At 31.6% G+C, this 23,767-nt stretch overlaps 1 protein-coding gene across 1 annotated transcript; it reads left to right on the forward strand.

Annotated features, from left to right (window-relative positions):
* The first annotated feature begins 534 nt into the window (after nucleotides 1-534).
* Nucleotides 535-1,239, forward strand: LOC149206981 (uncharacterized). The gene has a single exon (XM_089397881.1). It carries the CDS (start codon nucleotides 535-537, stop codon nucleotides 1,237-1,239), a length of 705 nt encoding a protein of 234 aa, XP_089254007.1.
* Nucleotides 1,240-23,767: the final 22,528 nt, after the last annotated feature.

The following is a 23,767-nucleotide window of genomic DNA, read 5'->3' on the forward strand; positions in this document are numbered from 1 at the left end:
GGTACCTTAACGACAGAGGTATCATCAATATCATGCATATCGGAGATCAAGCAAACTCCTCCTTCCTTCATCAGGCTTGGACCAGTGCGCAAGCATTAGAAATTCCGGCACAGTGGCAAAATGAATGGACAGAGTACACGGACCGCTCACTCAAGCCCATATCAGGCTTACTGAAGGACCTGATGAAATCATATGGGCCTTTGCTAAACATGGAGCATACATCCCGAAGCTTGGCTATCTAAAACTCATGGAGCCACACAAACCTCAGAATATCCACCCCTCATGGAAAGCATTATGGAAACTCAAGTCAGCCCCCCGCACTCGATTTCTCATGTGGAATATTCTGTTTGATAAAGTACTTACGGGCACAAATCTTATGAAGAGATCCTTTCATGGACCTTTCCGCTGTCATCTTTGTCATGAGGAGGAAGAAAGCACTGTACATTTATTCTTGTACTGTAGCATTACATTATAGTTTTGGCATGCCCTCAACACTCACCTCCGCATTTGAAAAATTGGCAAGGCAATAATATAATGGATGCATGGGAGAACTGGAATCATAACCACTCGGGGAAATCCATCCATATTCCGCTGCTTGCTTGCTGGGCAGTTTGGATTGCCCGGAATCAGGCTATCTTTAATCTTAGAGCCCCTCATTGGACCACTATCCTTCACCATACTATTGCTGATTATAACATGATACCTGAAGATGAAACCTCAGGCCCTGTTCGTATCATTAGACAGATGAATATTGACAAATCGAAACCATGGGCATTTTTTGATGGCTCGGCACAAGAAGTGGGTTGTGGTGGAGGAGCAATTCTTTATCTCAATGAATCACACTGCTATAAAATTCAAATAAATTTAGGCAGAGGCACAAATAACTTTGCTGAACTCTGCACAGCTAAGCACATCATATACTTTGCCATTCAAAAACAATGCAGACATCTCGAGCTGTTTGGAGACTCTAAAATAGTATGCAATTGGCTGAATGATGCATCTCATTGTCATGCATTTACGTTGAGACACATATTAGATGAGGCAAAGAGACTGACTACTTCCTTTGAATCATTTGTTTGTCGTCACATCTACAGGGAACAAAACACCATCGCTGATCAACTCTCCAAAGAGGCAGCGCACAGACAAGGAGATAACTGGCTGATACAAGAGGAAATCGATGGATCATACTATCAGCATTATCACAGACCCTTTGATGATCATATGGGTGATGGGCTATAAAAGCCCATTACAGACTTTTCTTGTTTTGTTGTTAATAGCCTGTATATATTTTACTTTTTCTAGTTCAGTACAGCACTATACTTTTGATATTAATAGCATATATATATGGCTCTCTGCGTAGAGCAATGGCTTCAATTTTGAACACTACTAGTATATAGTTCTGGAATGCTCCCTGCGTGGAGACAACTTGCTTTATTTTTTATTATCTAATTTAGCAGACTATGAACTTGACAGGCACAGCTGCCTCTATATGAATGCTTCGGCATATACAAAATGTAATTTCTTAACTCTAATAGAAATTACGACTTTTTCCCAGGGGAAAAAAATATAAACTCTTATTATTATTATTATTATTATTAGACTTTAGTATTTTTAATATTTATCTTAGGGTTTGAATACATAGAGTTAATTATTATCAATATTTATGATTATTAATAACTATATAAATATTAACAACTAGATTATTTATATATATTATTATATAAATATTATAATAATTATATAAACTCCTAATATATATTATTTAATAATAAGAAAAGCTCATAATAATATTAGATTATCATTATACTATTAAAATAATATAATAATATAAAATTATAAAAAAAAATAATAACAATTATATTGTATTATTATTACTATAATAATAAATAATAATAATAATAATAATAATATCTCATTATAATATTATATTATTATAATAATATACAAATATAATTATTATTATAATAATAATATAATCAATATTATTATAATAATAACAACAAAGACTAATTATTTATGATAATTAATAACTATACAAATAATAGCAACTATATTGTTATATATTTATGATTATTATATTAATGTTATTATAATAATATAAACTCTTATTATTATTATTATTATTATTATTATTATTATTACACTTTAGTATTTTTAATATTTATCTTAGGGTTTGTATACATTGGGTTAATTATTATTGGTATTTAGGATTATTAATAACTATATAAATATTAACAACCAGATTATTTATATATATTATTATATAATATTATATTAATAATATAAACTCCTAATATATATTAATTAATAATAAGAATAGCTCATAATAATATTAGATTATCATTATATTATTAAAATAATATAATAATATAAAATTATAAAAAAAATCATAACAATTATATTGTATTATTATTATAATAATAAAATATAATAATTATAATATATAATTATAATATTATAATAATATTATATTATTATTATATTATTATAATAATATTATATTATTATTATATTATTATAATAATAATAAAATCAATATTATTATAACAATAACAATAAAGACGAGTTATTTATGATAATTAATAACTATACAAAGGAACTATATTCTTATATATTTATATATTTATGATTATTATATTAATATTATTATAATAATATAAACTATTATTATTATTATTAGGCTTTAGTATTTTTAATAGTTATCTTAGGGTTTGTATACATTGGGTTTATAATATTAGTCCCTTTTGTTTGTTATTACCTAAGCGTTTAATACTAAAATTCTAAGAGATAATGAACCAATGGGAATAATATTAAACAAAAAGGACTAATATTATAAACCCAAGGAACTAATAAACCCAACTCTTTAATATTATAAACCTAAGGAATTAGTGAACCCAACGGATAAATATTAAAAACCTAAGGGATCAAGAAGCACAAGGAATTAATATTACAAACACAAGAGAAACATAAAGATGACCATGATTGATATTATAAACCCAAGTTAATAATAAACCCAAAGGATTAATACTAAAACCCCAAGGGATTATGAACCAAAGAAAATAATGTTAAACCCAAGGGACTAATATTATAAACCCAACATTGGTAAACCCTAATATAAATATTAGAAAGACAAAAATAAACATGGTTTATTTTCATGGTGAGAGAATCCTTGTCACAATGTGACATTCAACCATTGTTGGACATGGTTGCCTATGATTGACAATGGTTGATCATGATCGATATTATAAACTTAAGGGGATAATAAACCTAGGGCATTGATATTATAAACCCCAAGGAATAATAAAACTAAGATATTAATACGAAAACCCCATGGGATTATGAACCCTAGGGAATAATATTATACCCATGGGACTAATATTATAAACCCGACATTGTTAAACCCAAATATAAACACTACAAACACTAAAATAAACATGGTTTATTTTCATGGTGAGTCAATCTTTGTCAAAATGTGACATTCAACTAAGGGACTAATATTATAAAACTAACATTGGTAAACCCAAATATAAATACTACAAATACTAAAATAAACATGGTTTATTTTGACGGTGAGACAATTCTTGTCACATTGCGACATTCAACCATGGTTGACGAAGTTTGGCTATGATTGACAATGGTTTACCATGATTTATATTATAAACCTAAGGGAATAAAAAACCCAAATTTTGATATTATAAACCCAAGTGAATAATAAATTGAAGGGAGTAATACTAAAACCCCAAGGGAATATGAACCCAATGGAACAATATTATTCCTAAGGGACTAATATTATAAACCCAATATTCGTAAACCCAAATATAAATATTACAAACACTAAAATAAACATGTTTTATTTTCATGGTGAGACAATCTTTGTCAAAATGTGACATTCAAGCGTGGGACTAATATTATAAACCCAACATTGGTAAACCAAAATATAAATACTACAAACACTAAAATAAACATGGTTTATTTTGATGGTGAGACATTGACCATATTTGGCTATGATTGACAATGGTTTACAATGATTGATATTATAAAACAAAGGGAATAATAAACCCAAGGGATTGATATTATAAACCCAAATGAATAATAAACCCAAGGGATTATGAACCCAAGGGAATAATATTAAACCCAAGGGACTAATATTATAAACCCAACATTCGTAAAACCAAATATAAATATTACAATGTCTAAAATAAACATGATTTATTTTCATGGTAAGACAATCCTTGTCACAGTGTGACATTCCACAATGGTTGACCATGTTTGATATTATAAACCTTGTTGGAATAATAAACCCAAGAGATTGATATTAAAACCAAAATGAACAATAAACCTAAGGTATTTATTTTCATGGTTAGAAAATCCTTGTGACAATGTGACATTCAAGCATGGTTGACCATGGTTGGCTATGATTGACAATGCTTTACCATGATCGATATTATAAACCTAAGGGAATAATAAACCCAAGGGATTAATATGAAAAACAGAAAGGAATAATAAAATGAAGGGATTAGTACTAAAACCCCAAGGGGTTATGAACCCAAGGGAATAATATTGAACCCAAGGGACTAATATTATAAACCCAGCGTATATAAAACCTAAGACAAATATTATAAATATTGAAATAAACATGATGTACCATCACTGATTTTCATATTGAGACAATCCTTATCACAATTCCATGTTGGACCATGGTCAACATCATAATAAACCATGTTTGACTCAATGATAATAAACCCAAGTGATTGATATTATAAACCAAAGGGAATACTATTAAACAAAAGGGACTAATAATATAAAACCAAGGGAATAAAAAACCCAAGGGATTGATATCATAAACCCAAAGGAATAATAAACACAAGAGATTATTATTTATTTTCATGGTGAGACAATCCTTGTCACAATATGACATTCAAGCATGGTTGACCATGGTTGGCTATGATTGACAATGGTTTACCATGATCGATATTATAAACCTATGGGAATAATAAACCCAAGGGATTAATATGAGAAACCAAAAGGAATAATAAAACGAAGGGATTAATACTAAGACGCCAAGGGATTATGAACCCAAGGGAATAATATTAAATCCAAGGGACTAATGGTATAAACCCAATGTATATAAACCCCAAGACAAATATTATAAACATTAAAATAAACATGATCGACCATCATTGATTTTCATATTATAAACCTAAGGGAATAGTAAACCCAACTTATTTACATTAATACTAAAACCCCAAGGGATTAATACTAAAATACCTAGGGATTATGAATCCAAGGGAATAATATTAAGCCCAAGGGATTAATACTAAAACTCCAAGGGATTATGAACCTAAGGGAATAATATTAAGCCCAAGGTACTAATATTATAAACCCAAATATAAATACTACAAACACAAAAATAAACATGGTTTATTTTTGATCGTGAGACAATCTTTGTCACAATGCAACATTCAAACATGGTTGACCATGGTTGGCTATGATTGACAATGGTTGACCATCATTGATATTATAAACCTAAGGGAATAGTAAACCCAAGGGATTAATAAGGGATTATGAACCCAAGGGAATAATATTAAACCCAAGGCACTAATATTATAAACCCAATGTATATAAACACTAAGACAAATATTATAAAAATTGAAATAAACATGATGGACCATCAATGATTTTCATATTGAGACAATCCTTATCACAATTCCATGTTGGACCATAGTCGACATCATAATAAACGATGTTTGACTCAGGAATAATAAACCCAAGCGATTGATATTATAAACCCAAGGGATTAATACTAAAACCCCAAGGGATTATGAACCAAAGGGAATACTATTAAACAGAAGAGACTAATAATATAAATCCAAGAGAATAATGAACCCAAGGGATTGATATAATAAGCCCAAAGAAATAATAAACCCAAGGGATTATTATTTATTTTCATGGTGAGACAATCCTTGTCACAATGTGACATTCAAGCATGTTTGGCTATGATTGACAATGGTTTACCATGATCGATATTATAAACCCAAGGGAATAATAAACTCAAGGGAATAATATTAAACCCAAGGCACTAATATTATAAACCCAATGTATATAAACACTAAGACAAATATTATAAAAATTGAAATAAACATGATGGACCATCAATGATTTTCATATTGAGACAATCCTTATCACAATTCCATGTTGGACCATAGTCGACATCATAATAAACCATGTTTGACTCAGGAATAATAAACCCAAGCGATTGATATTATAAACCCAAGGGATTAATACTAAAACCCCTAGGGATTATGAACCTAAGACAATATTATTAAACAAAAGGGACTGATAATATAAACCCAAGGGAATAATGAACCCAAGGGATTGATATAATAAACCCAAAGGAATAATAAATCCAAGGGATTAACACTAAAACCTCAAGGGATTATGAATCCAAGGAATTATTAATATTAAAAAGTTGAAGAAAAAAGAAAACCAATAATTTGATATTATAAACCATTGGGAATTAATAAACCTAAGGGACAAATATTAGAAATCAAAGGGATAAAAAATGGCAAGGGATTAATAGGAATTATTTTTTAGAACCACATTGTCAAGGAGTTGTCTTTAGTGCGACTTTTTAGAGTTTCTGGTGTCGGAATCCTGCGGAACATTTTGTGGTGAAATCTTGATTTGTGTTATCTAAACTAGTTTTTTGTGTTATTCAACACCTTGAAAAACCCCTCGTGCACTTCTATTGTGCAGGGGTTACCCATCAAATTTGTGATTTCAATGGATTCTTGCATGATTTTAGAGAAATTAGACCCGGAAAAGCTTCCAAAAATTCACACTAAAGACAACTCACATTGTAAACCATTAAGACATCAATACAAAAAATTAATATGAATACATTAATAATAATACACTATAACCATTAAAACATGATAAATCATCAAGACATTAATAATAACACATTTATATCAACATTGACTATATTTATTGGCTATTGGAAGAGGTTATTGACTATGTTTGAATAATGGTTGTCTTGATTGAATATGTTTGTCTATATTTGACTAATGTGGTTGAATATATTTGATTATTAATATTAATTAAAAATATTAAAAAGAGACTATGTTTGAACAACATTAGTTTAGTCTCCTCATTTTTCAATGTTTTATTGCAACATTTGATAAATTACAATGTAATATAATATAAACAATATTAGTTATCATTAATGATTAGTTATCAAAATTAAAATTAAAGCTTAATTTGATATTTTTTTAAATAAACATGACCAAAAATATATTTTTATTAAATTTTATTCATCCACAATTTTTTATTTATAAAATAAAAATCCTAAAATTTATATATTTAGAAATACACATATTTACTTGTAAAATAAAATCCTAAAATTTATATATTTAGAAATACACATATTTACTTGTAAAATAAAATCCTAAAATTTACATGTTTAAAAATACACATATTTACCTAGAAATAATTAAAACAAAATAGATATGAACGACATCGATTATATTTTTATATCTCATCTATTATTATTTTTAATTAATAATATAAATTTCCATAAATTTCCATTAGATAAATAAATTTATCTTGGTTTTAATCTCATAATTCAAAACATTTATATTGTACTTTTTCTCCATGATTCACCATATCGCAATGGTACAATATCTTATGATTCACTCATTCATCGTAACGATGTTCTACCCTTTTTTTGTTTTAAATGATTCGTACATTTTATTTATTGATTTTTTGTGGTGTAAAGTTAGATGTTTTTTAAAATATATGTATATATAGATTCACTCATTCATCGTAACGATGTTCTACACTTTTTTTGTTTTAAATGATTCCTACATTTTATTTATTGATTTTTTGTGGTGTAAAGTTAGATGTTTTTTAAAATATATGTATATATAATTTATATTAAAATAGGTTATAATTATTAACATAAAATAAAATTATAATTTAATATATTTTTTAAACAGTTGCAAAATTATTTTTTAAAATTATCATGTAAGTATTTGAAACAACGGTAAAAGTTGATTGGAATGTTTTATAAACTATTGTAATGTTTGATTGGATTGCTTCACTTCAATTTGATGTTGAGTGCTTTGTCACGAGAAACAAACACTACACGACCTTTCACCATCAGAGGTTTCTCCATTGAAAAGATAATGGAAAGCACCTGACAAGAAGTAGCCTTTCAGAGAACTAAGTTCTCGGCATCTTGTTTATGACTCTACGCAATTCTATATTGACAGCTGAAATGGACCAACGAATACTTTTTAAATCTCAAAAGTTCAAGTTAAAATGTGTTACAATGGACGTGGTGTCCTATTATTTCTCTCATTTGAAATCTATGAAGGCATGTAGCTTTATTAATTCTTCATAAAACTTCACATTCTAGAAAAATCCTTTTATTTTGGGCAAAAGGAATGGAAGCTTTTGGTGGTATGATCATATTTCCATTGATGGTGCAACAATATTATGGAGAGAAATCCGAAAACTATAGACATATATACATTCACAAAGCTGAAACACTGAATAGTTTACATCATCCATGAATGTTGGGAAAATTACTAGTAGAAATAAAGAATCTACAAATTAATCTAGTTATGTCCATCAAGAAAGCTAAGTCAAAGGAAGGGCTTGACTTCATCATCTGTCAGTTCTCTGGACCAAGAAATGCGACCAGAGAAGTTTTCTCCAAGCCCCATGCACTTATACTACTCATAAAACACAGTTATGCAAAGTTCAAAAATACAAGAACATTTAGATGATGAATTACATTACATAGTTCTCGATAAAAAATTAATGATGTGAAAGATTAACAAAAATTAATGATGTGATTTATGTGAAAGATATTCATTAAGATATTTGAAAATCAATGAATTGGGTGAAATTTGTAATACACAGGTTTGTCTTTTGGGGTATCCCATGTCATACCATCTAGTGGGCAAAATGATGGAATCCATATAAGTGAAAGCTAAAATCACGAGGGAGAAGGATCCACACCCCCGCCCCAGGTAGAAAGCTCCAAACCTCGTTACCTTAGATCTCAAGAATGCAAACCCCTTGTGGTCGACCCATTTCTCTGGCTTTTGCATTGTCACCGCATCGTAGGTATGGTTGAACATGGTTGATCATGTTGGACATTGATTAACCATACTTGACCATGAATCACCATATCCAACCATGGCTGACCGTATTCAACCAAGGTAGAGCTTGGACTATTTTAGGTTTGCTTTGGTTGACAAGGATCATCATGGTTATGACTATGGTTGACCAAATATGACCACAAGATCGTGACCATGGTTGTGACTATGGTTGACCAAAGATGACTATAAATGACCATGGTTGACCAAGGTTTTCCTTGGTTAAGCATGATTGGACATGGTTGAAATATTTGGGCATGGTCAACCATAATTTTCTATGATAGAAAATGGTTTTCCATTTTTACAATGGTTGACCACATTCAACCATACAGACCTTGGTTTACCATGTTTGACCATTAGGGATGGGTAAAGCAATAGGTTTCCTGTGTTGAAAGGGATGAATATGGTTGACCAAGGTTAACCATAGTTGATTATAGCCAACAAAGCTTGTACATCGTTGAGCATGGACAACAATGAGTGATAATGATATTAAAAATGTTAATGTTAATATCAATAATGCTATCATTACTAAATTTTTAAATATCATAATTAATATTAATAATATAACTATTAGGATATAATTATTATATTTAAATTTTTATTAATTACTTTATTATTTATTTATTAATATTAATATTAATATTAAATCTACTTATATCAACCATGTTAATGTGTTTAATAATATTGATATTGTTAATTAAATATTATTAATATCTATATTATAATTTAAATGTTATTAATAATATTAATGGTATTAGGTTAATAACATTAAATGCTAACCATTTTAAAAAATTATTATGATTAATAATATTTCTTTTCTAGACAAATTATATTAATGATATTATTAATATCATTATTAATAATATTAATTTGAATGTTGTAATAATAATAACAAGGAGCCACTGCTGTGGCGGTAGTCCCTGCCGGTTAACAGAACATTTTGGTCAGTTATTATCATGAGATTTAAATTGCCTTGGTGACAGTGAGATATCTTAATGTCAATCATGAGAGTTGGTCTAACCTCCTATGATAACGATAAATGAAAAATTCATAAAATGATAATGACCAAATATAAGTGCACGATAAATGTCTAACTGGACCCTCAAAACATGTACAACCTAAACATTAAAAACAGACAACATTGGTTTTGAAGCATAAGCACTGGCAGTAGAATCCAAATTCAAAATATAATCTAGTTGTTGTTTATCAAAATCGTTCTATGATTTTTGTTCCAAAATACATTTATGTCAAGTCAAAGAAATCCCACTTTATAAGCTGGATAAAGAAGTATTCTGTCACTACAATGTCAAATTTTCTGCGGCAACATTTTTGGCAATTACAACACTTCATTCCAAGTCTCCACGTTTCAAAAATTTCAGTTGAAGGGGATCCCATGGAATTTGCAGAAATTTATGCTTCTTTATAACAGCTTAGCTGTTGAATTTTAACAATACCATTCCCAGACTTTCCTAGAATGGCTGCAACTGCGCGTTCAGGTATTATAACTTCAACTGTAGTTTTTGTGATAAGCCCACCAGCGGCTCTGACACTGCCAAAGATGATATACAATGTCAGGGACATTAGTACAAAAATGGTAATCAGCAAAACCCCCATGATAGCACCAACCCACAAAATTTCCCAAATCTTGTGTACCTTCCAAATCTGGTAGAACTCCCTTGACGAAGAATTGGCTCCTCAAACTCAGAGAAATTGCCAATACTGCTTATATCCCGATTTGACTGAATTTTGAAACGAAGCATATAGTCAGTACCACAAGGGTTGCTGTTTGCAGATAGATTTATGCTCAATTATCTTAAATAGAAATTTAATTGCATACGATAGCCACGATACTGCATTAGAAGCAAAGAATCTGCTTCTATTCTAAGAAATCAAAACCAAAAAGTACCAACAGAGGGACAGTAGAGGAATTCATCGAGTGCCCTAAATTACTAATTGTTCAAGAGTAGAATATAGGTCGTCCAATCTATACACAACTTGGCAAACGCTGAGCACATTTTCAAAATCTCGGCAAATATTGGAAAATGTCAAAGCCAAATCAAAAACTGCATACAAAATAGTGTTCCAGACTCCAAACATTCTTGCGCTTCATCCGATAAGTAAGTCAGAACTAGGCCAATAGATATTAACGCGGGCTTTAATCGCCAAAAAGGGATATACCATGAGCAGATTATGTTAAGCTAAAATAAAGAAATCAGGTATATTTGCATAGGGATTTTGAATTTGGATGACGATTATCTTACCATAAAATCTGTTCATTGGCATATTAACGAAATAAAGGTTTGCTGTTGACAATGGATGCTTGAATCAAGCATTGGGCTGCATTTGTTTGCTCTGGAGTGCCTGAAATTTCAACCACTGCTTCAGATGTTCCTGGTCTAACTTCAAGAAGATTAACTTTGGCACGAGAAATCTGAACATACAAAGAAAACATGATCAATAAAGGGTCTTCATAGCAAGGTATCAACAATCGAGCTTGAATTACTAGCCATTTAACACATTGTTATTTCCTCTAAATATGTGACAACTTGACCAGCAGCTTTACAAATTAAATTTATTCTTCTTTAGAACAGCTTAGGTGCTGAATTTTAACAATACCATTCCCAGACTTTCCTAGAATGGCTCCTCAAACTCAGAGAAATTGCCAATACTGCCTATATCCCGATTTGACTGAATTTTGAAACAAAGCATATAGCCAGTACCACAGGGGTTGCTGTTTGCAGACAGATTTATGCTCAATTATCTTAAATAGAAATTTAATTGCATAGGATAGCCATGATACTGCATTAGAAGCAAAGAATCTGCTTCTATTCTAAGAAATCAAAACCAAAAAGTACCAACAGAGGGACAGGAGAGGAATTCATCGAGTGCCCTAAATTACTAATTCTTCAAGAGTACAATATAGATCGTCCAATCTATACACAAAATTCATGACTACTATAGAGATAAATCAATTGTTGTTGGTCTAAGTACTCAATAATCGAAAAGTTGAGTCAGTTTACCAGCTGAAAGTAGCCCATAAGACTTGGCAAATGCTCAACACATTTTCAAAATCTCAGCAAATATTGGAAAATGTCAAAGCCAAATCAAAAACTCCATGACAAGGGAAAATGCCAAAAGAAGGGAAATTGATCTATGCCTGGATAGCTCGCTCTGCTTAAAGTTTGAACATTAAAGAACTCTGATTAGTTGGACATACAACCTGATCCTATTAATAGGGCATTGACTAGTTACATATACAATTCTCACCATTATTAGCTTGTTCACTTTGATTTCAGTAAATTTTTCCTTCAACTTTGTCATGAAACGAGTTTGGTAATGAGTTCATATTCCATAAGATAAATACTTCTACTTAAATTGGTTTAAATATCCACCTGGACCAGAATATAGGCTTACTATAACAGCAAATAACAGAAGTCTGATAATGAGTTAATTTCAGAATTGAAATACTTATGCTTTACTTAGTTGAGGTGTGGTCCAAAGCAAAATAATGGAAAACAGTATATAATTTAAGTTGGAGATGTCTAATTTTGTATCAAACTTCCCTCCACTTGCCCAAATCAAGAAATACACAAGGTCTGTTTCTCTTGATCTGGAACGCTGATTTAATTTTGGACGATCTCGGTCAATTCAAAATTGGGTAAGAGCGCTAAGGGCACTGTTTCAATATTAACGGACAATGGATCCTCCTTGAACTATGCGTGTGCCTGAAATTTTTACTAGATTCTTATCAGATTTGTGGCTGGAACAAGTGTTTGCTACAAAATTAGCTTACTCTACTGAAGTCTATTCCTATGGAATCATCACTCATAGCATATAGTGTGAGCTACTTGCCCATGCTGTTTGTCACCATTGAAGCCAAATTTATCGTTAATCTCATACTGCTGCCATGTTATCTCATTGCAGCAAAACAATATTCAAAATAGAAAACTCATAAGGTATACAGGAACCAGTATGTGACAACAGTTTTAAATATACAGAACAAGTCCCGTCAAAAATTGATCCACTACAAAATTCTGAAAATGACAGAAACTCCCATTTGCTAAAATTCTGAAATTGAAACATGATGCATTGAAGCATAGTAGAGCAGAAATAATGTCGAATAGTTGATAACAGTCGTCAAAGACAGAAAAAACCTTGTTTTAATCAACAGTGGATGAAAATAAATAAAAATGTTTAAACAAAGCTGACCTTTGATGACCATGGGGCTGGTGAAGACTGCATAGTCGGATAGCTTGATGATGAATGACCACAACCTTGAAACGGGATGCTAGAAGAGAAAGATCTACCAGGAGAGCGGTGTTCAAACCTTGTTCTACTACTTAATGGTGCCACAGACGAAGAAACCATAGCACGAGTACTGGACTTTTCATGGTTTAAATTTTCCCGCAGTCTTGAAGTTATCTGAACTAAAGCTTCTCGTGCAACCCTTATATCACGTACAATGTGCCAAAAGCTTGTTTAACATTAAAAAGAGTATTTGTTTGACTAAATTTGTATAAGAGTAAAACACATCCCTAACATGACTTTTTCCAGCTTTCCAATCTTGACGAGATCTCTTTTAATTTGCAAAAACAATTTATTAGAAAGTGAGTATTGTATATACCTGAACCAACTGATCAGTTTCCAAAGCACACCGAGGAAGGTCTTCTCTTTGTAATATTCTAATATTGGCAGCTGTTGTGTGCCTCATTTCAGAACTCACTACACCACCCCTGCCAATTAGACAACAAAATTTCAAAATAAGATCAAGCTGCTCAAAGGTACTTTATCACATGCAAGTTCCTCATGGCAAAGTGTTTCTAGTGGCTACTGAAGGTTGTAAATTAAGCAATCCTATTACTGGTTACAGATCTGTCATTATCAAATGACAGAAGGTTGCACCAAGATGGGAATGACACAATGGGCATGAGATTGGGGACTGCTACTTTGTCTCTGGCTCAGTTCTACTTAGTAAGTTTAGAAGGTTTAAAGAAGGGCAGCTTTTAAGAGTTCAGAATAATAACTGTAAAACTAATCCTGTGTTCTCTAATCTTTGGCATCTAATGTGCGCAAATGCGACAGCGTTAAACTGTATCTGCCATCAAACTTCACATTCACCCTAACTAGCTAAACATGACAATGCAGAAGGAGAGATCAAAACCGTGAGGCTACAAACTCATAAACTTCTGAAATAAGGCTTGCAGTGCCTGCTTTTCAATGAGATCTAATACAAACATTGGCCCAAAATATTCCACAGTGCTGAGGATGTAGGCAATTATGAGATGCCCATTGTCTTAGTATACAACAAAGGGGCAAAATGGTGCAAGAAAATGCAAACAACCGACTAGAAATTCTAGGCACGGGTTTCATAAAAACCTTTAAGTCCCCTTGCCCAAGTACTCCAAAGGTAGCTTCTCCATACACGACATTCTGTGTGAAGTGGGCTTCAAATCATATAAAAAATGAAATGGGTTGAGATAAACTTACTACTCTGAAATCCAGCATTGAGTCCGAGCAAGAATACCAATGGAATGAGTGGAAGCTACCAGAAATGTATATCGGCCATTCTGTCCTTCGTGCTTTGTAGATTGGAAACCATGTGACCATTCTTCAGATTGTAAATTGCAAACCATGTCAGCACTCTTCAGATATATGGCATATTCAGATGGTCTCTGGGATAAATTCTTTCCTGGTAGTGTTACCAGATTTTATGCAAAGCAGTTACCCTGTAGCATTCGTTTCGAAAATATAACTCTACGTTTGACTTTGAATCAGATGTGTTTAGGAACATGCAAAAAATTTAAGCAAATTGTATAGCTAACAGTAAACAGAAACATAGGTAAAATAAAAAAAAAACCTTTGCACCCCAAAACTTTGGTTCGACTTAGGTTATAATGCTATTATAATGAAAAATCACGTCGGTCAACCAACGGTCAGTGATCGATCGATCGCATATAGTCCCAGGCAGGGACTAATAATACCAAATGCATTATGCCATAATTCCATTTTCAAACAACATATATTCATTTTAAAGTCCATATAGTTTGGTGATATTTGTAAAGTCTAACTTCGAGCATCTTGCAGAATGCGTTCCATCTGAAATACAAGACAGAAACAGAAACAGTACAAACACACATGCATAAAGACTTTCCAGCCTTCTTTCCTGAATCGTTACCTACATTATGCAAGAAACAAAAACTAACATAGCATTCAGCCATAACATAGGAAGAAACAGAAATGAGTAACCGATTCAATATACAATTTGTCATTTAACTTGAGTGGATAATAAGTGCCATGTTTAATCAATCTATGGAACCTTTGGTGTTTGCATTCAGCAGCTGTAGATACAAAATTATTGCTCATCTGATGTTGCATTTGCTATATTCAATGATATAATTTAAACCAAACATGGTAATTTTTAAGATGGAGCAAAAATATAAATACAAAAGGTGGCAAGACAATGTCTGGTTGTCAAGCTTGAAGCATGTTGCAGAATGCGTTCCATTCGAGATACAAAATAGAAACAGAAACAGTATAAACACAGATGCATAAAGACTTTCTAGCCTTTTTTCCTGAACCGTTGCGTTACATTTTCTTTGTAAATGAGTCAAAATTGCAAGTCAAATACTTGTATTACAGTAAGAGCATAATATGAAGAAACATATTCATATCACTTTTGCATTTGTTGTGTACGTGAAGGCCGCCATGTTCCTGGATTTTGTAATCTGTATAACAAATAGTTAGTTAGAATAAAATGATAACATTGTAAATTGAAGAGAGGACATATTTGAGACAAAACATGTTAAGGCATATGTTGATGTACCTTCCATTTGTTAGTTGACATGTAATAGCTCACTATCTTCATTGAGTGTGAACTTGCTCTGAATTTTGAAGTCACGTAACATGTAAACAGTGGTAGCTTTCTGTTGCAAATATGTTTCATATGACATTGCTTTTAAATCAGGAAGTAAGTCATGTAATAAGGGCTGCCTGATAATGCACTGGACAAAGTTATTTGTAATGGATTCTATTACAGCATTTATACAATGCTTGTAGAGGAAAGGGCAATTATCATTGCATTGTGAACAGAAAATTGTTGCATTGGCTATCGCTATGGATGAATTCACTGGGGAGTTACAAATTGCACAAACAGGTTCAAAAGGAGTTGAATATGGATTTGTTGCGATCAGAATACCTTCGACCTGTTTATAAAACATTCAAACGTTAATTTACATTATTACATGGCAAATGCAAAGGCAGTAAAAACATTATTATTGCTATACTTACAGCATAGGTAGATGTAGTTAGTTTTCTGAGATTGTTCAGTGCATCTGTGTTAAGTTCAGTCATGAACGTTGACTTTGATGCTCTGAATATTGTTTCTTTTGTGTTTACCTTTTTTGTTAAATTTTTGAAAAGGATGAGCGGAAAGTGTCCTTTTTGCAATTGTTTTTCCATTGAAAGGAAAAATTGTTCATATGTGTCAAACAGTTGCAACTGCAAAAGAGAAATTGTTATCTATTGAAAAATACGAAAAGTAATATGCAAATACATTGTTCGTATGCATTGAAAAATTGCAATTGCAACAGACAAATTACAAAAACTATAGACAAATTACAACAACTATATATTGAAGTGATGCATGTTATCTACTGAAAATTAGCAATAAGTAACATGCGAATACATACAGTTGCATTGTCATTTCAGAATCTCCATCTTTGATATGGAGTATGTAATGCAATCCAACCCATTTGGCAAGTGTAACGGCTACAGCGATTGTGCCAATTGGGTACATTTCTTTTTTGTTTGCAAATTGCCTAATGGTTGTATTGGGAATGAAGCAATATTCTTTGCAAACTTCAGGTACAGTTTCTATGATACTTAATTCATTAAGCAAAATTATTTTGTCACAGTCACCGCGATCATAAACAGTTTTAGGCAATATCCTGAAATTTGTAACTGAGATGTTGTTGCCTTGCAAAATTTTCTGTTCATGTCGCTCCACTAAATGTGCAGGTACACTCAACGTTATAGTTATCATTCCTTGAGCATCTGTCAAATCAGCTCGTAATACTTGACGTGATTTGTTTGCTTTATCAAGGAATGCAATATAGACAACCATTATGTCTCCAACAAATAGCTGCCCAATTTTACGACTATTGAGATCTTCAATTGATACTTTAATTGGCAGTATCTGTTTTTGCCTATTAAAATTGCTTAGTTAGAAATTGCTATAAACATTTGTACAATAGTATGTTTCTCCTAAAAACTGAATAAGTAGAAATAGATTAGAGTGTTGTGTTTCATATGCATACCTTTTTGATGTATCATTTTGTACATTTGTTGAATCAAGTTTTGTTGTGATTGTTTCAGTTGGACTAACACAAGCAAACGCACATTTCAATATGATGTGGATATTATCACATGTATTTTGTGATAAGCAATCAATAAAGAAATTGTGATATGTAACCTGTACATGTCTTCTTGCTGCATTGTTTGGGGGGACTTACTACTAGTGCTTTCTTCACTCGTCCAAGATTTTCTAATTTATATACATTTAAATATAGATATGTAAAAAGAGAAGATATATATAGTAAACATTAATATTTTAAATAGAAAATAGCATATTTGTATAGTTGTCATACATACCTTTTCAAAGCAAGTGGTTGGTTTGCCTTTTCTAATTGAGTTATGCGCTCTATTTCTTCAATTGTTTGTTTTCCTTTTTCAGGATTTATGCTATGTTATAGAATAGCAACATATATTTAGTTCAATTTGAAAGAGCATATAGAAGTAAAGAGTTAACAAGAACATTAAAACCATAGAACCATACATATGTAAAGATAGAATGCATATATAGTAAACATTAATATTCTAAATACAAATTGGCATATTTGTATAGTTGTCATAGACATACCTTAGTGAACATTATTATTCTAAATACAAATTAGCATATTTGTATAGTTGTCATAGACATACCTTTGCAAAACAAGTGGTTGGCTTGCCCTTTCTAATTGGGTTATGCATTATATTTCTTCAATTGTTTCTTTTCCTCTTTGAAGATTTAGGCTATGTTATAGAATAGTAACATATATTTAGTGCAAATTAGAAGTAAAAAGTGAACAAGAACATTAAAACCATAGAACCATACATATGTAAAAATAGAATGCATATATAGTAAACATTAATATTCTAAATACAAATTAGCATATTTGTGTAGTTCTCATAGACATACCTTTGCAAAACAAGTGGTTGGCTTGCGCTTTCTAATTGGCTTATGCATTCTATTTCTTCAATTGTTTCATTTCCTTTTTCAAGATTTATGCTATGTTATAGAATAGTAAGACATATTTAGTGCAAGCCAAAAGAACATATAAAAGTAAAAGTTGAACAAGAACAGAAGATCCATAGGAAAGGAAAGGCAAGAAGAATATACTCTGTTTGTTTATGTTCCATGTTGTTGTTCTTTTTTCTTGGTCGTTTTGTTCAATTGAAAAAGGTTTTACTAGCAGAATCTGCATTCATAAATAAATGAGGTCATATCTGCAAATTTATGATAGGATACTTGTGTTGGTTAATTGAAAAGGGTGTCTTTGGCATAACTTGCATTGATGAATACATGACGCCATATATGTAAATGTACAATAGAATGCATAGTATGTATGCTGTTATCATTTCGTTTAGTACAAAAAGAATATTGTAATATGCTTTAGTAAAATAGAAATGGTAAAACCAATGAGGTATTGCAAAAATGTCAAAATTTGCAATTTTGTAAACTGTTTCATGTGTATATCATAGCTGAAGGACAAGAGATATTGTATCATGGTCAGACCAATATGTATCCAATACGAAAATTCTATATTTTATATTAGCTAGATTTGCCCAAACATGGTCAATCAATGATTTATGCATGCTATTAGTTTTGTCAACTAGGAAATGAAGATTGTAGTTTTGCATGTAGGTTTCTAGCTGCTTTGTTTTTTGATTGCAATGTACCATATCAATATTGAAGTCCCCTAATATAACTATGATATTGTTTAGATCTAAGTGGCATAAAGCTTTTGCAATGACAATGAGGATATTGTTTAGATTTGCATGTGGCGATGCATATATATTGAGTATTGCAATTTGTAATGTGTGAACTTTTATTTTTGCGAGAAATGCTTCTACAAAGCAGTCTTCAAAATGGGTATGTTCAAGGATAATGATATTTTTCTTTATCAATATCATTACTCCATGCTTAATGCAACTTGAGATGCAATCGAAATTTTTGAAATATTCATTTTCCATACATAACGACATATGTGTTTCTTGTAAGCATAAGCTATCAGATTGCATTGTGTCATAATCATTGCATACGTCAGTAAGATGTGCATGAAGATTATGAGTGTTCAATGAAAGAATAAAGATGGATCGCAATGATTGTATTGATGAAGAGTCATATTCTAATTGCCATTTTTCAGCGGTTTGCAAACGTTGCATTTCACAATTTACTTTTTGCTTGACCTTAAAATTATTGTGTTTAAGAGGATTAAGCAAATACAATGATTCTATGTTTCTGACACGTGATAGTGCTGTGTATACTAGGCCATGCACTTGTACTCCAGTAGGGTCGAATGCAAGCCTATCCAAGGTTAAGCCTTGTGATCTATGTATTGTGCGTGCACATGCAAGTTGAATTGGAAATTGTTTCCATATTTTCAATGGGGCCATCTTTGATGTCATAGGCATTGCTTTTGATATTCGCAATATTGGTGTCCAATCATGTGCTATGTCTAAAGTATACAAATGAGCTAGTTTTCTAGATTGTCGGTGACCAATATTGGGGTCATGGAACTTAATCCATAGAACATCGACCTTATCTGTATGGGTATATGCTTTAACTATTCCATCTACACCATTCACTAGCCCATCTGGTGCATCATAATTGCAAGCATACATTTCAACTAACATGTTCAACTTTATCAAAAGGTGCGGAGGCAAAATAGCTGTATGTTGATGGGTTGGGAAATTTCCATTATTCTCCTCATTTTCATCAATTGCATTAATTAAAATTTCTTTGCCAGGCATCAGCATTAACATTTTCTTGTTATGCATTGCAACATCTTTGTTTTTGTAAAATAAATAGGGAAATGTCGAATCATTTGGTACAGGGCGCATGCAACTTGTATTCATATATGTTATATCATCAGATGTTTGACAATTTGTTCGCATTCTATTTAACACTGATATGAATCTCTTATTTGTTTGTCGCATAGTCATATGCAATTGGAAGCACTTGACATTATCCTTCCAGAAATCATGTGTTATTGTTTGATTGTTGATTCTTGGTTGTTCAAAAATAAGAGAGTCTTGAATAGGTTGTGCTTGATAGAAATCACCACAAAATATGATGTCAATGTTCCCAAAGTATTTCGTTTGGACATGTTTTATGTTTCTGAATCTATTGTCAATAGAATATAAGAACCGACTTCCAATCATCAAGATCTCATCTATGAAAGCTAGCTGCAATTCTTGATATAGCTTTGATAAGTTGTCCAATACTTCTTTGCTCAGTGAGAACAGTTGAGACTTGTTAAAAGGCATTAGCAATGCAGAATGGATTGTTGTTCCACCTGCATTATATGCAGCTTTTCCTGTGTATGCTAATATTAGACCTTTTGGTTTCATAGGATGAGTTGTGTTTTGTGAATCATAAATTCGTATAAGAATTTGGAAAATCACTTTTGCTGTGAGTGTTTTACCTACACCTGCTCCACCTGTAATAAAAAGGTAAATTGGTTCCTTGGGGTTTTTTTTTTTAATTGCAATGTCTTTTACAATTGCTTGTTGCTCTTTGTTCAAGATTCTTCTAAGTTTGTAATATTCATTGTTCTCCATTAAAAATGGATGGGCAGTAATTTGAAATCCAAGATTGATTTTTTTCTTCATTTCAAATTGTTTTGGAAATTGCAAGTCCGATTGCAGATCATATTCCTCATAATGGGAACTGTTCTCTTGGTTTCGCATATTCATTTGGTTAGTATTCAAAGAACTAATTTGCTCATTTGTTGCAGTCTCTAAATCACCCCATGTTGGATTGATGTTATATGTAAATTTGGCTTCATTGGCTTGAATTGTTTTTTCATGTAATGTATATGCAGAGAGCCATGTAGGCAATTCTTGTTTCAATGTATTTTCACAATTTTCAAATGGCATATATAATAATAATTTCTCTCGACAGAAGTTTTCAATATCACTGTGTTTGTTATATTTGACAAATCGTATAACATTTGGTTTTTCCTTTTAGATATGGGTGTGCCATCTTTCTTGTAATTTGATACAAATTCTGCAAGGCAGATTTTGCTAATGGAACTTGGCCGTCCAATGTAGTAGTCAAAAATGGAATGGCACATAACATCTTCTGAATCGTCAGGTTCTTGTTTCAAAAGAATAGGCGGTTTAAGCATAAATGTGCATTCATCAACTGGAGATGTGTTTACAAATATACATTCCCTTGAACTACAACTCAATGGCAATGAAAGTGCTATATGCACTGCTTGTTGAGCTGACATTTGCTGTAGATTGAGTAATGTATTTCCAAGTTTACGAATCATTTGCATAGCATCAATTTCATCTTTCTGATGCTCTTTGCGTATTCTTCTAAATGCATTTGTCATAGACTTGTCAATTTTGGTCATATATGAACTACAATATGACACTGCGACATATGCATTTAGCACAAATTGTGCATTTGTATTTGCATTCTATAAAGTAGGCATAGCCTTTGCAAAATTGTTATTCCAAATGTGAGAAGGTTTTCGTTTCAGGAAAATTGTTGGTTGCTTTATTGTATGTTGTAATAGTTCTATGTACTCATTTTCTAGTAGCCCTATTTCTAGGAGGAAATTGTCATGTGTTATTGAATCATTGTAGTTTGTTTGCTCCAAGAATGCAAAAAGCGATATTGATTTCTCTACGATTTTTTTATTTTGTGCATTGGTTGGTTCAATGATCATTGTTGATTTCATTGGTGGCATGGGGAAGTTGTATCTGCAATTTGAATTTTTTCGCTTCTTACAACTTTTTGTATGGTGATGTTTATGCAATTTAGCAACATCTGGGTCCAAATGATCTATATTACAAGTTATGTAATTGTCAAGAAACCTCTCAATTTCTGAATTGCTTTGTTTTCCATATATTGGAGCATTCTCTATCCATAACAGTCCATGTCCATGTTCAGTTCCTCTATTTTGGAATTCTGTTACGAAATAGTAATCAGATATTTTTCCAAAGAATGTAGTATCTTGACATATCAATCGCTTTATAGCATTAATTCTATGTCTATAGTATTGGCTACATGTGACTGGATATTTTCTTATAAGGTAGTCAATGTCATCATCTTCTAATATATCAATAGCATTTTTATTTTCTTTATTTCTAAACAATGTGACGAGTGTATCTACTAATGGTTTCCATCAATGTTCTGCACTTGTGAATGTCACAAAGAAAGTTGGAGGCCCCAATTGTCGTATCATTGCAAATATGTTTTTCTTAATTTGTTCCAAATGATCAGAAGATATGCGAATGTTTTTGAAATCTATGTATCCAATGTCAGATTTCAATAACTTTTCCAAATTTGCTCGATACTTGACATCTTTTGCTAATATTTTCCTGCCTTTTAGTTGTCCTTTTCTTATTCGTACCCATATGCAAGAAAGCACTTTATCAATTATTATTCGCATTGTCTTGAAAAAAAAAATTGTTGTATGATATTGGAAGTCACCACTTGCTTGTAACAATTCCCATTGTACAATTTTTTGGTAACTAAACCTATTTGTGATGTCATGATCACGTGCATTGCCATAAAATAATGTTGGAAAGTTCATTTCTTTTGCAGATTTGTCCTTGAAAATGCCTAATGGTCGTTGTCCTTCAACAGGTGCCAATTCAATAATCTTGTCTTGCAAATCGTAGATGCGTTGTGATTCTATTAATCCATGCACCAATGTTTCAGTAGGTGTTTCATTATTTGCATCACTGTCTGTATCACTTTCATTGTCACTGTTTGAATTTTGTACAATGTATTCATTATTCTCTTGTAAAACATGGGCCCAATTCTCATTTATACAAATGTTGTTAGCTTTATAGAGACTTCTAGAACATAGTTTGTTCAATGCTTTCATGACAATAATTGGACATACTTTACCTGTTTGGTATGCATTTTTGTATTGAAATCGTCTTTTTAATGCAACTACAATTGTCATTGTATCACTTAGATATTGTGGCAATGCTTTTTGCACAATGTCCATATGAACTGGTACATTGATAATTGATCCTGTTAAGCCAATTTGTGATCATCTATGTCCCCATTGTCTGATTTGTGCAAATGCAATTCTCAGTGACACAAGTCTTTCTTCTAGGTCTGAAAGTATATTTACAGTTGGCAATGGAATGTTACGTCTTATTTCTTCAGGTGTTGCAAATTGTGGTAGCTTTCCATTCTTGAGTGCTTTTTTGCAAGGAACACATATGTTTTCATTGCTAAAGGTCCTATTGTTCAACATCAAATTCATATGCTTTTCTTGCAAATCTATAGTGAAGAATCTAATATGTTTTGC

The sequence above is a fragment of the Pinus tabuliformis genome, chromosome 1_2, assembly GCF_031772625.1.
Source record: "Pinus tabuliformis cultivar Carrire ecotype Pingquan chromosome 1_2, CPIR1, whole genome shotgun sequence".
In the NCBI taxonomy this organism is placed as follows: Eukaryota; Viridiplantae; Streptophyta; class Pinopsida; order Pinales; family Pinaceae; genus Pinus; species Pinus tabuliformis.